This window comes from Sinohyriopsis cumingii, chromosome 17 (assembly GCF_028554795.1).
Source record: "Sinohyriopsis cumingii isolate HCF-2022 chromosome 17, ASM2855479v2, whole genome shotgun sequence".
NCBI classification, from domain to species: Eukaryota; Metazoa; Mollusca; class Bivalvia; order Unionida; family Unionidae; genus Sinohyriopsis; species Sinohyriopsis cumingii.
Window position 1 is genome coordinate 84,055,228 of NC_142977.1, and position 13,803 is coordinate 84,069,030.

Consider the following 13,803-nt stretch of genomic DNA (forward strand, 5'->3'; position numbering starts at 1 on the left):
ATGTAAAATGAAAAGGAATTTCCAAGAATTATGTCAAGTTGAGTGATAGCAACAAGTCATTGAGCTGCATAGGGTTTGGAAGTAGAGTTTGTGCAACTGTACTAGTGGTAAATAAAGTCTAAGCATAAATTACAACTTTACAGTTGAACATAATGTTTATCAACTATGCGTTGAACTTTTAATTATGTTTTCCAGCTTTACAATAGCAGTTAATGATATTTTGTTACAACCTTACTGAAAACTGGTCAGTCTTATGGAAAAAAATCAACTGCCTTACTGAGACAGACTTGTCAGGGTTGGCAGGTCTACAGACTCGCATTTCAGTATTGTCGTTTTTCTCAACTTTCACCCATGAATACATGTTGCATGATTGTAAACCCAATACATGCATTCCTACAGTCATTGATAATATGCATTTTTAAAAATTGTATTGTTCATTCGTAGGAAATGGCACACAACAGTTTATAAGTATTCCAGTTTCTCTGGCAACCACAGGAGGAAACCAACAAATCCAGCTGTTGACGACATCCAATGGTCAGATAGTAGCCACCAACTTAGCCAGTATCCCTGGGCTTTCCAACCCTCTTGGTTTCAACTTGACCACTTCAGGTATGTATGCTTAACCACAATAGTCTGGTAGGTTTTCTTAGCTCTAATAACCACATTTAGGTTTGTTTAACAATGATAACCACTTCATACGGACTGTTTAACCATGATAACCACTTTAGGCAGACTGTTTAACCATGATAACAACTTTAGGCAGACTGTTTAACCATGATAACCACTTCATGCAGACTGTTTAACCATGATAACCACTTCAGGCAGATTGTATAACCATAATAACCAGTTCAGGCAGACTGTTTAACCATAATAACCACTTCATGCACCATGATAACCACTTTAGGCAGACTGTTTAACCATGATAACCACTTTAAGGCAGACTTTAAACATGATAACCACTTCAGGCAGACTGTTTAACCATAATAATGACTTAAGGCAGACTGTTTAATCATGATAACCACTTCAGGCAGAATGTTTAACCATGATATCCACTATAGGTGGTTTGCTTTACTATGATGACAAATATTAACAGTTACATGTACTGTATATGCTAGATTATAAATCAGCTCGACTGTAAGTTGATCCTGCCCCCTTCATAAGGCAACAAAAGCATATTTCTCTTTGACTCTCCTATAAATTGGGATATGGAAGTTAGATCCATCCGAAGGGGTGAATTGTCATCAGTGAGTTGGAGTTGCACAAAGTTACATAAGTCAAACTGGGTAGATAGACAGGAGAAATAAAGACAAAACCAGTGTAGAATACAGTTACAGTATTGAATGAAATATATGACAAATACATTGATAACTTAAAATTTGTCCTAATTAAATCTATAATTCTTGACATTTTAAAGCCATTTATACGATAAATCCATGAATTTAATTATAGGTCACATACAGTTATAAAAATAGTTGCTCAGAATTATCAGATTTACAATATCCCATAGTGTATTAATTCCACACATCTTACAAATAAACATTTAAAGATAAGTCCACATATCTACTTTCAACTGGTACAAATTCATCTAGTCACAATTTTCCTTGTCTCGTCATCATAAATATCATCCTTCTCCTTTTCCTTAGATTCGCTGTCATATGCAGGTGCTTATGTAGAGCCTGAGCCTTGGGTCTGTAAGTGACACTTATATTCATACAGTCTTTGAAATCTATTAAAGGCTGCAGTTGAACACATGTAAATTGTGCAGCAAAATCACAGGGAGTTCCAATAATCACCCTCTGTAACTTGGCACTGTGCCAGTATCAGACTTGCAGCACCATCATAGGTTTGTCAGATGGGAAAATAAAAAAAGTGCTGCATTTACAGGCTGAGGGATTAAGGTCCAACATTCAGTTGAAGAATGTAGAACTCTAATTGGCACTGAAGAAGAACATATTTTAAACTTGCAGCTCAATCAAATGGATTTTCAACTTGAAAACAAAGTGAGTGCTGCCTTTACAAGCCAAGGGCTTATTGGGCCATATGCACTGGCAGAAAACTTGGAAAATATCACTTGGGAATTAAATCTAATATGTTAAGTGGAAAATACAAATTAAATTAAATCTTGTATTTCATTAAAGGCAGTGTTTATGCAGCAGTATGCAAATATTAATATAAAGACTGGTTGATTGGACTTGTACGGAAATGGTAGCAATATACTTGCTTGAAAAACCCATGGTAAACAACATTGAATGACACTTTGCTTTGCAGTGGGTAGTATTTAATTTACCCATAATATTTTCAAATTATTAAAATTCAAATAACTATATACAGGTATTGTATAATGAATACCATCATGAAATGAATAGTGCATACTATACATGTTTAAACATAGTGCTTTATGGAAATAATGCTTCGAAAATTATGCTAATACCGTAAAAGCTGAAATGTAGTTTGCATTGATGTAAGTGACCTTACACCATACCTGTCAATTTTCATGCCGGGAGGAAAAAAACTTCCAATTTTGGGGGTTACTCCACACCTACCTCCCGATTTAATAATATCTTCCGATTTTTGCAGAAATTTCCTGATTATTACATGATGTCTTCAATTTTCATTTCTTCTAAACAATGTTCTGTTGTATCACCTCGTGAATTATTGTTGTGACAAAATAATTATTTTAGTATGAAATTTGCTTCTTCACTAAATAGAATGTTAAGTTTAAACATTATTCACGTAAATTAATGATATTTTTACCTCTACAATAATACAAAAATTAAAAAATTAACCAGAACAAAAATATAAACCACAAAAAAAATCGTCCACAATTAATTTCAATCCCAAAAATAATCACTACAAATGCAATAACTCCATATGCTATAGCTCCATTCCCACAAAAGAAACTTACACGAGTGAACACCTGGCATTTGTATACCATATATGCTAATGTTAAACTGGTATAGTTACCTTTCAAAATTCCCTCTTATCACAAGCCAGTTTCAGGGTTTTAATGATTAACTGGCCTGTACTGCTATCACAAAACAAAAAGACAGGTTTGCCGACTATCAACATAGGAGATGCTGAAACATCAAGCTTTTCATTGTGTGGAAAGTTATGTTTGTTAAATTGATTGATGTTGATCTTAGTTGATCTCTATGAGAATTTTAGCCTTCATTATTACCACTTTTTGTGAACATGTAAATTATGATGGTTATGTGCCTTGTACCTTTTTAAAAATATTACCTTAATTTGTAGATTTGCTTATATCATTAAAAATGAGTAACTCGTGAGTGCGTGATTCAGCATAATTGAAACAGCTATTAAGGACTAGCTGAAATGTTATCTGGAAGAATGCAATTTAGTTGGAACAATGAATAAAGCAAAATTAAGATCTATGTTTGGGAATAAGAAAGGATTTAAGTGACGCTATGCACACTTTGCACTGTGTAAGTACTTTACTTTATAGTTCAGCATGGTCTCCCTGGTAAACTCAACCAGCCCGCGAATTATGAAGTCTGTATTTACCTTTATTTAATTTCATGTTGGAGAAATCAGAAAATATGCACATGTTAAATAATAACAAAATCAGTCATAGTACTTTAAAACAGTTTAATAATTGTCGGGTCACCAAAAGTTACTTTCTTTTACATGCCTATGTCTTAGGACTTGGAAAAAATAATTGTTTTTCGTGTCCCAAGATTTACAGCCATTACAGTAGTCAACAAAAAGACCTAAAAACTGTCATTTACACATTGGTCCATGGATAAGCTGACCCCACCTCTTCCAGGCCATTATTTTTTCCCAAATTATTCGGCTGATACGTGAGTATATACGGTATGTGAAAAAGCTGCTGCAAGTTGTGCTTTATCCACATGTGACAAACTCTGCTTTTATTTTTAAAAAGCAATAAGACAAAATCTGATTACAACCAAGAGCTACCCAAGAAGCAGCCCTGGTGAGTACAGTATATGCTCTCTTATAAGTCAGGTCTGACTGCAAACAGCATAGACCTAGATCTGTCATCACATAATGTGGCAGCAGATCATGGTCCATGTTGTTTGTTATGCTAATTACTCCCAACAAACTGGACAGCTCCAGATCTGCCTGCACATAATACGCTTGCAAGTCTGGTTCTGTGTAGTTTCAGTTGGATTCGTGTTATAAGTGAGTATATACAGTATTGGTATGAAGTTATGTTTTGTTGACCCTCTGATTTACCAATCAAATTACAGCTGCAACTGGTAGCCATCCTTTAGTCCATTTCTAGAGGTGACAACCATTCTGATTTTGGATTAATTGTTCACATTTTTTAATTTCAAATTACACCATTATCATTACTCTTGTCTGAGTTGATTTTTCTTGTAATGTAATATTTTTATAAATACAAACTGTAATTTAAGTACTATTACTGTATATACATGCTTATAATATGAGTCCAACTGCAAACTGCAGAGACCCAGATCTGCCATCACATAATGCACTGGCAGTTCTAGGTCTGTGCAGTTTATTAGGAGTAATCAGTAGAACAAAGAGCATAGACCCTAATCTGCAAGCACAGTTTTCTAAGGCAGATCAGGATCTTTGGGGTTTTTTTTGCAGTTTGACTTGACTTATAAGCAAATACATCTAGTAAGTATATCTAGATCACTGTGACTGAAGTACTTGTATTACAAAAGCAATCAAATATTGACCAATCAAAACTATGTCCGATAAGGTTCAAACCTGGATCAGAGAATAATGTATATGCAAGGCATCAACAATGGATGAAAACAATGTTTTGACAGTCTTTTTTTCATCGATATTAGAGTGACACATAACAGGAAAAATAGGCTCTTTGAAGTTCTTTTAAAGAAGGCTCACTTTAACGTAAAATTGTTTAATAAGAATTTTAAATGGTCTTGTTTTTATTATTATTATTATTCCTCTTTAACATTGGTTGGGGTTTTCATAGTTGTACTTATTACAAGACTTTTATTGAGTCTCTGCAACTCAGTACAAAATGCACAATCTGATTGACCTGCTGTACCAATGGGAAATGGAATTTCAGAGGTCACGACAACATGCTCTTTTATTTGTGGGATCACATCTACGCTTTGTCTGACAGGAAGAATGTGTGTAATCATCCAATTCAGTTTTGTTTCAGTGATACTACAAGAAATGAATATTCCACCTTTTAATTCTAACTAATATTGGCATTGATCCAGACAATCACCAATAACTATGAAAAGTCTGAAATGTATATACTTCACTTAATCATACTATAAAGCAGTGTGAACTTGTTTATATAGCCCTACATCCACCATATGTTGTCAGGTGTGTGGTCCATCAACCATCATTGACCATTTTAAGGCATTTCAAGTCTGTACAATTGATGCTGGTCTTATGTTAAAATACTTTTTAAAACATACCTTTATTGCAACTAAAACTTTCAAGAATTTGCTCTCAAATGTTGCTTAACCATACTGAGTAAAGAGCATCCTGCTCTGATAGCAGAGTCTAAATTACTAAGAAATCATATGAGTACATGGTTAAAATCGAGCAGAGATCCTGAGAACAAAATAAATAATGATCAAATTTTTTCACTATGCTGGGGATATAACATGTCACATCGAAGACCATTTTTAGTTTTATGCCAACATTTTATGTTCCTGGCTGTTTTACCTTGTGTGGAAAGTACAGTTGACCTAAATCATTTTTATGTGTCGCAAAAGAATGCAACACTTCAATTTCCTGCAGACCTTTCAGAATTTTGTAAATTGGTTTGGTATCAGAATGTTGCATCACATAATTTATCAGAATGTTGCATCACATAATTTATCAGAATGTTGCATCGCATAATTGACCAGAATGTTGCATCACATAATTCATCAGAATGTTGCATCGCATAATTCATCAGAATGTTGCATCGCATAATTCATCAGAATGTTGCATCACATAATTCATCAGAATGTTGCATCGCGTAATTCATCAGAATGTTGCATCGCATAATTCATCAGAATGTTGCATCACATAATTCATCAGAATGTTGCATCACATAATTCACATAATTCATCAGAATGTTGCATCGCATAATTCATTAGAATGTTGCATCACATAATTTTTGGAAATATTGGTAGGAACTGTAAAAGTGGTTGATCTTTCCTACGTCAAGTATTGTTTGTTTGTGGTGTGTTACCCATTGACACTAGTCTGGCATCATACATTGCACATGGTTTTCTTGTCTTGGCATATGAAAGGGATGTATGTGTACCTTCTTGCCACAGTTACATCTTTGTAAAGAACCGTCTTTTCCTGCTTAGTAAAGGTGAAAAAGAGTATAAATAGTTTTAAACTGGTGACCATTTTGCTTTTATATAGTATTCTGCTTGAAATTCATGTAGAAATGGTTTCCTATGTTTCCTGCCATGACCTTTACAGCTGCCCTGTTTATTGAAAGAAGGGTAAGAGGAATTTTTAATAGGAGTCTGGTGCTTAGGTTGATGTTGTTACTTAACCAAGGCACAACTCTCCCAAACAGAGAAAACACCTGCACACAGTTTTATATGTTAATGCTATCATAAGACACAGGGTTATAACTGAGTGTAGAGCCTGGAGTTGACCTTATTTGTCCTATAGCTGTCATATCATTTGTAGAAACAGGATGTTAGAACCATATATTACACGTGACTGCATTACCTCTGATGTCATTGACATGTAGGTTGCGAGAGTTGTGTAGTCATGTGACTAAGAATGCAAATGGCCAGATCCAGGTCAAATTTGAGCAACAATGTACTTTTGTCTCATCTGTCAACTAATTGAATAGATAACGAATACTGTGATCACGATTTCATGCAGGTATATCTCAATGAAAGGTTGTTCAAGTTTGCTGAGCCGGCTAGTAAGTGGCTACCTTGTGCCAACACCAAATGGTATCTGCGAATTCCAACTTTTCAATAGGGAATGGACTCTGACCCTACACCCCAACATGAATGGCCAAATAGCAAAAATGGGGTGGCAATGATCAGAGGAAACTGGGGCTACGTTGTTCCAACATACCATCAGCGTTCAACAGAAAATGGCATCAAAGGCAAAAAGAAACTGAAATAGATCTGAAACAAATTAAATTATCTTTTGGACCCTGTTAACGACCAACTGATGATAACAGTAATGATATTGAACCAGTGGAGCCATCATCATCATCCAAAGATGAGATAGCAGTTACTTATAAGATAAAACATAATTTTATGTAGCAATGGTTGAAAACATGCAGCTGGCTACATTTTCAAAAAGAAATTAAGTTGATTCTCGGTCAAGAACAGGATTTTAACCACCTTTAGGAATAGGCTTGGGACTGAGAAACAGAAATCTGATGTTTATCAAGATTGATGGAGAAGACAGAAGTACATTCAATTTTGAGGAAACTTTGAAGAAATGGAAGAAAACAGCGAGAAGAATCTGTGAACTTAAAAACATGAATGATTTGTTATGTTGTGAACAGTTTACTGAGTCAAAGTTAGATTCAGAAGACTTCCTCATTGAAAACATGTCATGATGTGTGGGATAAGCTCTTCTCTGCCTGCTAGTCAGATTAATACATTCTAGTCACTATTACCTACCGTAATGTTTTCTTGTATAAAAATATTTAGAAAACATGCCTTGGCTTTAGTTAGGTTATATAATTAATATTTTTGTTGTGCATTTAAACAGTATAATTATTTTTAAATAGGTTTGGATTTTGAGTCTGTTTTTTGCATTGATGAGTCAAATGACTTACATTATGCCATTTGCAGATAAAACACTGTATATGCCATTGAATTCCACTCTTGCTTGCTTGAAATGAGATGTACTGGGCGTCATGTGATGGCGAGATAAGACTGAAGAACGAATGTGATGTAAGAGGGTAATGAAGAGATACAGTATGTTGATTTGGGGGTCAAATGATCATAGGTCAGGGTCATTGTGGCTTGAAGAAAAATTTGTTTTGCGAATGGCTTTTGTTGTTGAATAGGTTCTTTAACAACACTTTGTGTAATAAAGATACATAAAGTTACTTACAGATTATGGGGTTTGAGGGTCAGGGGTCATAAGGCATGGCAAGTCTTAAAAGAAAGTAATGGTTTCTGCACATTGTCTATTTCAAGACTGCATACCTTTACCAAAGGTCAAGCTCATTGCAACTCAGTGGTTAATAATATATAGAGTCAACCATACCCTACTAATGACTACATAGTGACTATTAAATTCAGGGCAGGCATAATATATGCCATTCATGTACTCTTTTTTTTTATCCAGGTAGCCAGTCTCTTCTTAACTCTGGTAGCAGTTCTGGTCACCACTCATCCTCATCACAGGCTCAATTGACCAATCACCTGGCTGCAGCCATTCCCTCTCTTCTTGCAGCAGGGGCACAGAATCAGCTTCTGGGGCTCAGCTCACAGGTCAGTGTCTGCCCTTTTAAAGCTCTACATCTTTTTCAGTAAACCTATATGTCTGTCTTCAGTCACCCAACAGCAATGAGACCCTCCCACCAGGTGGTACAATACCAGCTATCTGGGTTCAGAGCACAGCTGTCTGTCAGTCTGTCTGCCTGTATATCAGAGTATATCTGTCTGGCTATATATCAAGACTTAAAGAGGAAGACTTCTGTCATGACTGCCATGAAAGGGGCACAGGATCAGCTCCTTGAACGTGGCTCATTGTTCATTAGCTGTCTGCCTCTATATCCATGTCTGTCCATCTGTATGTATGTATAAATGCGTGTATATATATATTTATGTATGTATGTATGTAATGTGTGACCCTGCTTTAACACAGTAGTTGGGGTCCATAGAACCCAACCATGTTATAGGCTGGACCATGCTATAACCAACCAATGATGCATTTACCTAAATTATGACAGGTGGGGGCGTTAATAAAAGTTAAATGAAGACCAACTAGTCTGAAAAACACTTGTATATTGTCAACTTAAATTTGTGTAGTACAATCCATCCATAATAAATCCATGAATAAGTTGGTCAATTTTAGCTTGTCCTGGTAGCATAGATAGATAAACAAGTAGATCTCAGGGTCTTTTTTTTTCATGCCATTTCTGGTGGTAGAGTGATGCTGCCTTACACACATGCATCAGAATTTATTTTTAAAAAGGCCACCAGACGATGAATACATAGGTGTTCTGTTTGCTTTGACAAGGATTACTACAGAAAATATGAGTGTTCTGAAGAATTTAACTCTGAGTGAGAAAAAAAAGAGGAATTTTATTTACCATCCACATACAGAGGTCAGTCAAAATAAATATATTAATTACTAGCGAGTGGCTGATAATCTGACACTATTTCAATCCAAGTATCCATTATGAAATGGTGCCTCATCCGGTTAATCTTCACCATCAGAAATGTACTCAGGCCATGTGTCAATATCAGCAGATTCTATAAAAATGCACTGTTAAGATGGTTTGTCAGTATGAAGAAAGAATTTGTTTATTTGACAATAGATAAATTCCAGTGCATTATTACATTAAGTTTACGGCTTCCTTTCATGATGCCTCAGAATGTCTTCACTCCAAACCCAAGGTTGCATATACAAGATTAAATAGTCAATAATGTTGGAGAAAACAATCTGCAACATTGGTGATGCCCAGCATAATCCCTGAATAAACTTTTCACAAGTTATTTTTTGTACTTTTTCGAGTATGAGAAAATTATATGTATATGAAATTACAGGAACCAGACTACAATCATCTTATATTAGAAGTCATAAACAATCTCTTCACCAAAAATAATAATAAATATTTTGCACATTATTTTTCATAATTTTAAGAAGAAAAACCTTGTTCTTGAGTACAAGAAAATACATGTATATGAAATTGCAGAAGCCACACCACAATATTTTTATGTTAGAATTCATACACAATCTCTTCCTCAAAAATGGTAATAAACTTTTTGTACATTACTTTTCATCCTATTTAAGAAAGAAAGAAAAAAATTGTATGAGAAAAGTACATGTACATGAAATTTGTGATCCACACCACATCTGTGTTATATCCTAATTTGTGTTATAACAGAGCGTGCTATAGCAGGGTCACACTGTATGTATGTCTGCCTGCCACTCTTTTGCCGTATCTGTGTCTCTGTTCATCAACCAATCTGTTTCTCTGTACATAGCCATTCTGTGTCCAAATATTTGTCAGCATATGTCCTTTGCTCGTTGCAGCGTGGACCAGAACCAGCTTTCTATTCATAAGGTCTTGTCTGTTTGACTAACTATCTATCTGGTTTTTTTTGTCTGTTCCTTCTCCTCTCGGTATATATCCATTCTGGAATAGATTTCATAAACCTTTCACAACCTATGTGAGGTCAGGTCAAAATTGCAATATATTTTAATTTAATTTCAATTTCTCAGTACAAGGCTTAAAATAAATAACTTTAGTATTTGTACACTCTCCCATTTGTTTGTACCACATACACCAAGCCCACCAATTTAAAAAAAGTCATCAAGGATATAAAAAAGGACAAAACATAGTAATTTCATTCATTGATTTATAATTACTAACCTGATTATTGCTAGTGGGTCCCAAACACTGTCAGCTTGCTGGTATTTCGACTCAAACAGGAGTTCTTTTAGTAACAGCCCCCATATTTGCATGGGTCTATATTTTCAAAGAAGAGATGTGATGTAGTTCACCATCCTTGATAATCTCAATAATTGTTTAAATTGCAGAGTTACATCACTTTGACCACATGCATAGAAGAGTTTCTCTTTATTTCTACAATTCATTTACTGTAATGAACTGTTCAAGAAAAGGACAGAGAGCAGTCTGTCTGCTTGCCTACATGGAGAACTTTTGTTTGCTTTGAAATACCAATCAGTCAATAGAATTAGTGACCCCTTGGCAACAGTTAGGTCAGAAATTATAATTCAGTGAATGAAATGACAATTTTGTGTGTTTTTTTAAACCCTTGGTGTTTTCATTTTTAATTTCAGTAGGGGGTTACAAATGGGAGGGTATGCAAATACTGTAGCTGCAAAAATTTGTTTAATGCAGTTATTTCCACTCTAGTTAGCAAAAAGTTTGCAAAATATGAGTTGAATGTGATAACACAACCAACTACTGAGTGATAACTCCCTGATTATTCTCTCTCTCTCTCTCTCTCTCTCTCTCTCTGTGATTACTTGTGATATTTGAATGTAGCATCATTAAAAATGTTTGCATTTTCATAATTTTTTGGCAGGTATTGGCAGCCACAACCAATTTATCACATGTTACCTCATCAAGTGCTTCCTCTCATTCCACTCAGTCTTCTAATCACATGACCCACTCCACCAATCACACGCAAGCAGGGCAGTCCCTGGTGGCAGGAATGCAACATTCTAGTCACAGCACACAGTCTGCTTCCCGTATCACCACCCACAGCCATAACTCTACCTCCATTGATGGTCTACCACCCAATGTCAGTCAGCTTCTTCCAAGTAAGGACTTACTGTAGCCATTGTCTACTTACCTTTTTATGAAGCATTTTAAACATTAAAACATTAAAGGGTATTACATTGGTTTAATAGTTACTATGTTAAGAAAACTTCAGATAGTAAAACTCTGAAATTATTGAATGAATTTCCATGGTTTGTAGAGGACCTTGAAAACCTTGAAAAATGAATTGTTCCTTCAAGGCCTTGAAAATTCAAAATATTGTCTGGGTACCTTGAAATGCCTTGATTTTTTTTTAAACCAAGAGGAATTAATAAAGAGTTTTCATTTTATAGAATTAAATAAAAAGAAAAGGGAAAAAACAACAAAAAACAATCTCTAAGTTTGTGCCTGAATGGAAATTTTTCCACAACTGGCCACTGCGCAGTCATACATTTTGAACTTCCAGTTGTACAAAGCCCAGATGTAGCAGTGGTTTAAATTTGAATCATTTGCTTTGACATGACTGACTGCCAATTCCACTTGGGTGGCTAGATGAAGAAAAATATAAAGATTGGATTATGAGATATTTCTCAGAGCTTTTGCAAAATGCAAATTATGCCAGAAGGATATTGATTTGTGTCAATGCAATGGGAGAGAGTGCTCCACGGTCACATGCAGCTGAAGAGAATAAAAAGCACTTGTAATGGCGCTTAATAAAGAAAAAACAAGAAGCCTTAAGCATGAAATCATTTTTGACAAAAGAGGTATGTCTGTGAACACTGTGATTCAAGTTTTAAAAAAGAAACTGTATAGTCTTAATTCTGAAATTAGTTCAATCCGGTTCTGTTTTGGGATTGAATGGAAATAGGACAGATGATAATTGCAATAAACAAGATCAATAAAAAAATAATGAATACAGCTAAGCTAAGAGAAATAATAATATAATAAGTAGTAATATAAAACTATCTTTACTTTTTTGGAAAAAGACATTGAGACAGTGACAGCTGCTGCTGATAACTATGCATTGAAAGCAAAGATCCATAGGAAAATTTTCTTTATCATGACATCAAAATAATTTAAGGAAAAGTGAAAAGGACATAACTGCTGAACAATGGAGCTCTTGAAAAACAGCTTGACAACAAGCTACAAGAACTGAAAAATTCACTTTAAAATATTTTGGACTTTGTAAATAGAGTAGTGTAGACAGAGTAAAATGAACTTTGTTCAGTGACTACATTATTCTAATGCCCAGATGTAGGATGTTTAATATTAATGGGAAAGATATCATTGATTATACATAGCTGCCAACCCTCACGAATTTGGTGTGAATTTCACGACTTTTTCAGCGATTCACGAATTCACGCCGTAAGACAAAAATTCACGAATTTTCTGATCCTCAATTATTTTAAATCTTTAATAAAATAACCGATTTCCCATTAAGCGCTAGTCGTGATATTCGCAGTTGCCGAAACAGTCCGGTACCGCTGGTCACGATATTAGTAGATCTACAGCTGATTAGTACAGTTGGCCCGGTCGCAAGCATTTTAGCCTGTTTTAATCTCTATATATAAGAGCGGTTTTACAAGTGCTTTTGAGAGAAACTGGGGCCTAACCAGGAATTTGATCTGCGCATGCGTCAAAACACTGATTCGAGTTACCGTTCAGCATCGCATGTAAGATTTTGAAAACGTCTTCACCACCAAGGAAAAAGAAATGTATTACTCAAAAAGTGAAGTTTAATTTGGAATATATCAAAAATTGGCCGTGCATTCTGCCATTAAACATTGATATTCATTCATGCTTTTTGCACTCAGTGTGCCATCGCAGAGACGATGTAAAGAAGAATGTCGGTTGCAAAATACACGTAGAAGTTGGGAAAATTAAGAATTCGCAGATTTCAGCTCTGGAATATTTTAAACCATTGGCGGAAGACCCGCAGGCTACCAATGCTTAAGCATTATTTGTGAGTTTTCTTGTGTTGAACACAATCTACCTTTATCAGCTGGAGACCATGCTAAACATTTGTTCTGACATATGTTCCCGGACTCGAAAATCGCTTCCAAATTTTCATGTGGAAGAACCAAAAATGCTGCAGCTCCTGTGCATTCCTCACAGCAACAGTGACAGCGAAAGAGTATTTTCTTTAGTGAGGAAAAATAAGACAGACTTTAGGGTCTCCTTAGCTGCAGAAAATTTGCCAGCAATTTTAGTCCCCAAGATCAACCAGCAGGCAAGAAGTCGGAACTGTTTTTAGTGTTTAGAAAACAAATTTACGATCAAGCAGTTGAGGAAGTTCAAGTCTGCCATAGTATCATGTCTTGATAAATAAATATTTCTGCATATATGTAGTGTTTTATTTTTATTTTGCGAACTTGATATAGTGTAGTATTGACGGTCGGAGTAGTCATAGTGGATGGAGTTAT

The 13,803-nt window shown here is 35.2% G+C and overlaps 1 protein-coding gene across 2 annotated transcripts in view; it reads left to right on the forward strand.

The window, feature by feature from the left end:
- Positions 1-13,803, forward strand: part of LOC149779342 (uncharacterized) — a 144,620-nt gene that overhangs the window by 94,791 nt on the left and 36,026 nt on the right. For both annotated transcript variants that reach the window (XM_089939961.1, XM_089939962.1), the window contains exons 5-7: positions 445-609; positions 8,269-8,414; positions 11,205-11,442. In XM_089939961.1, coding sequence (XP_089796087.1) covers positions 445-609; positions 8,269-8,414; positions 11,205-11,442 — 549 coding nt within the window. The remainder of the gene's footprint in view (positions 1-444; positions 610-8,268; positions 8,415-11,204; positions 11,443-13,803) is intronic.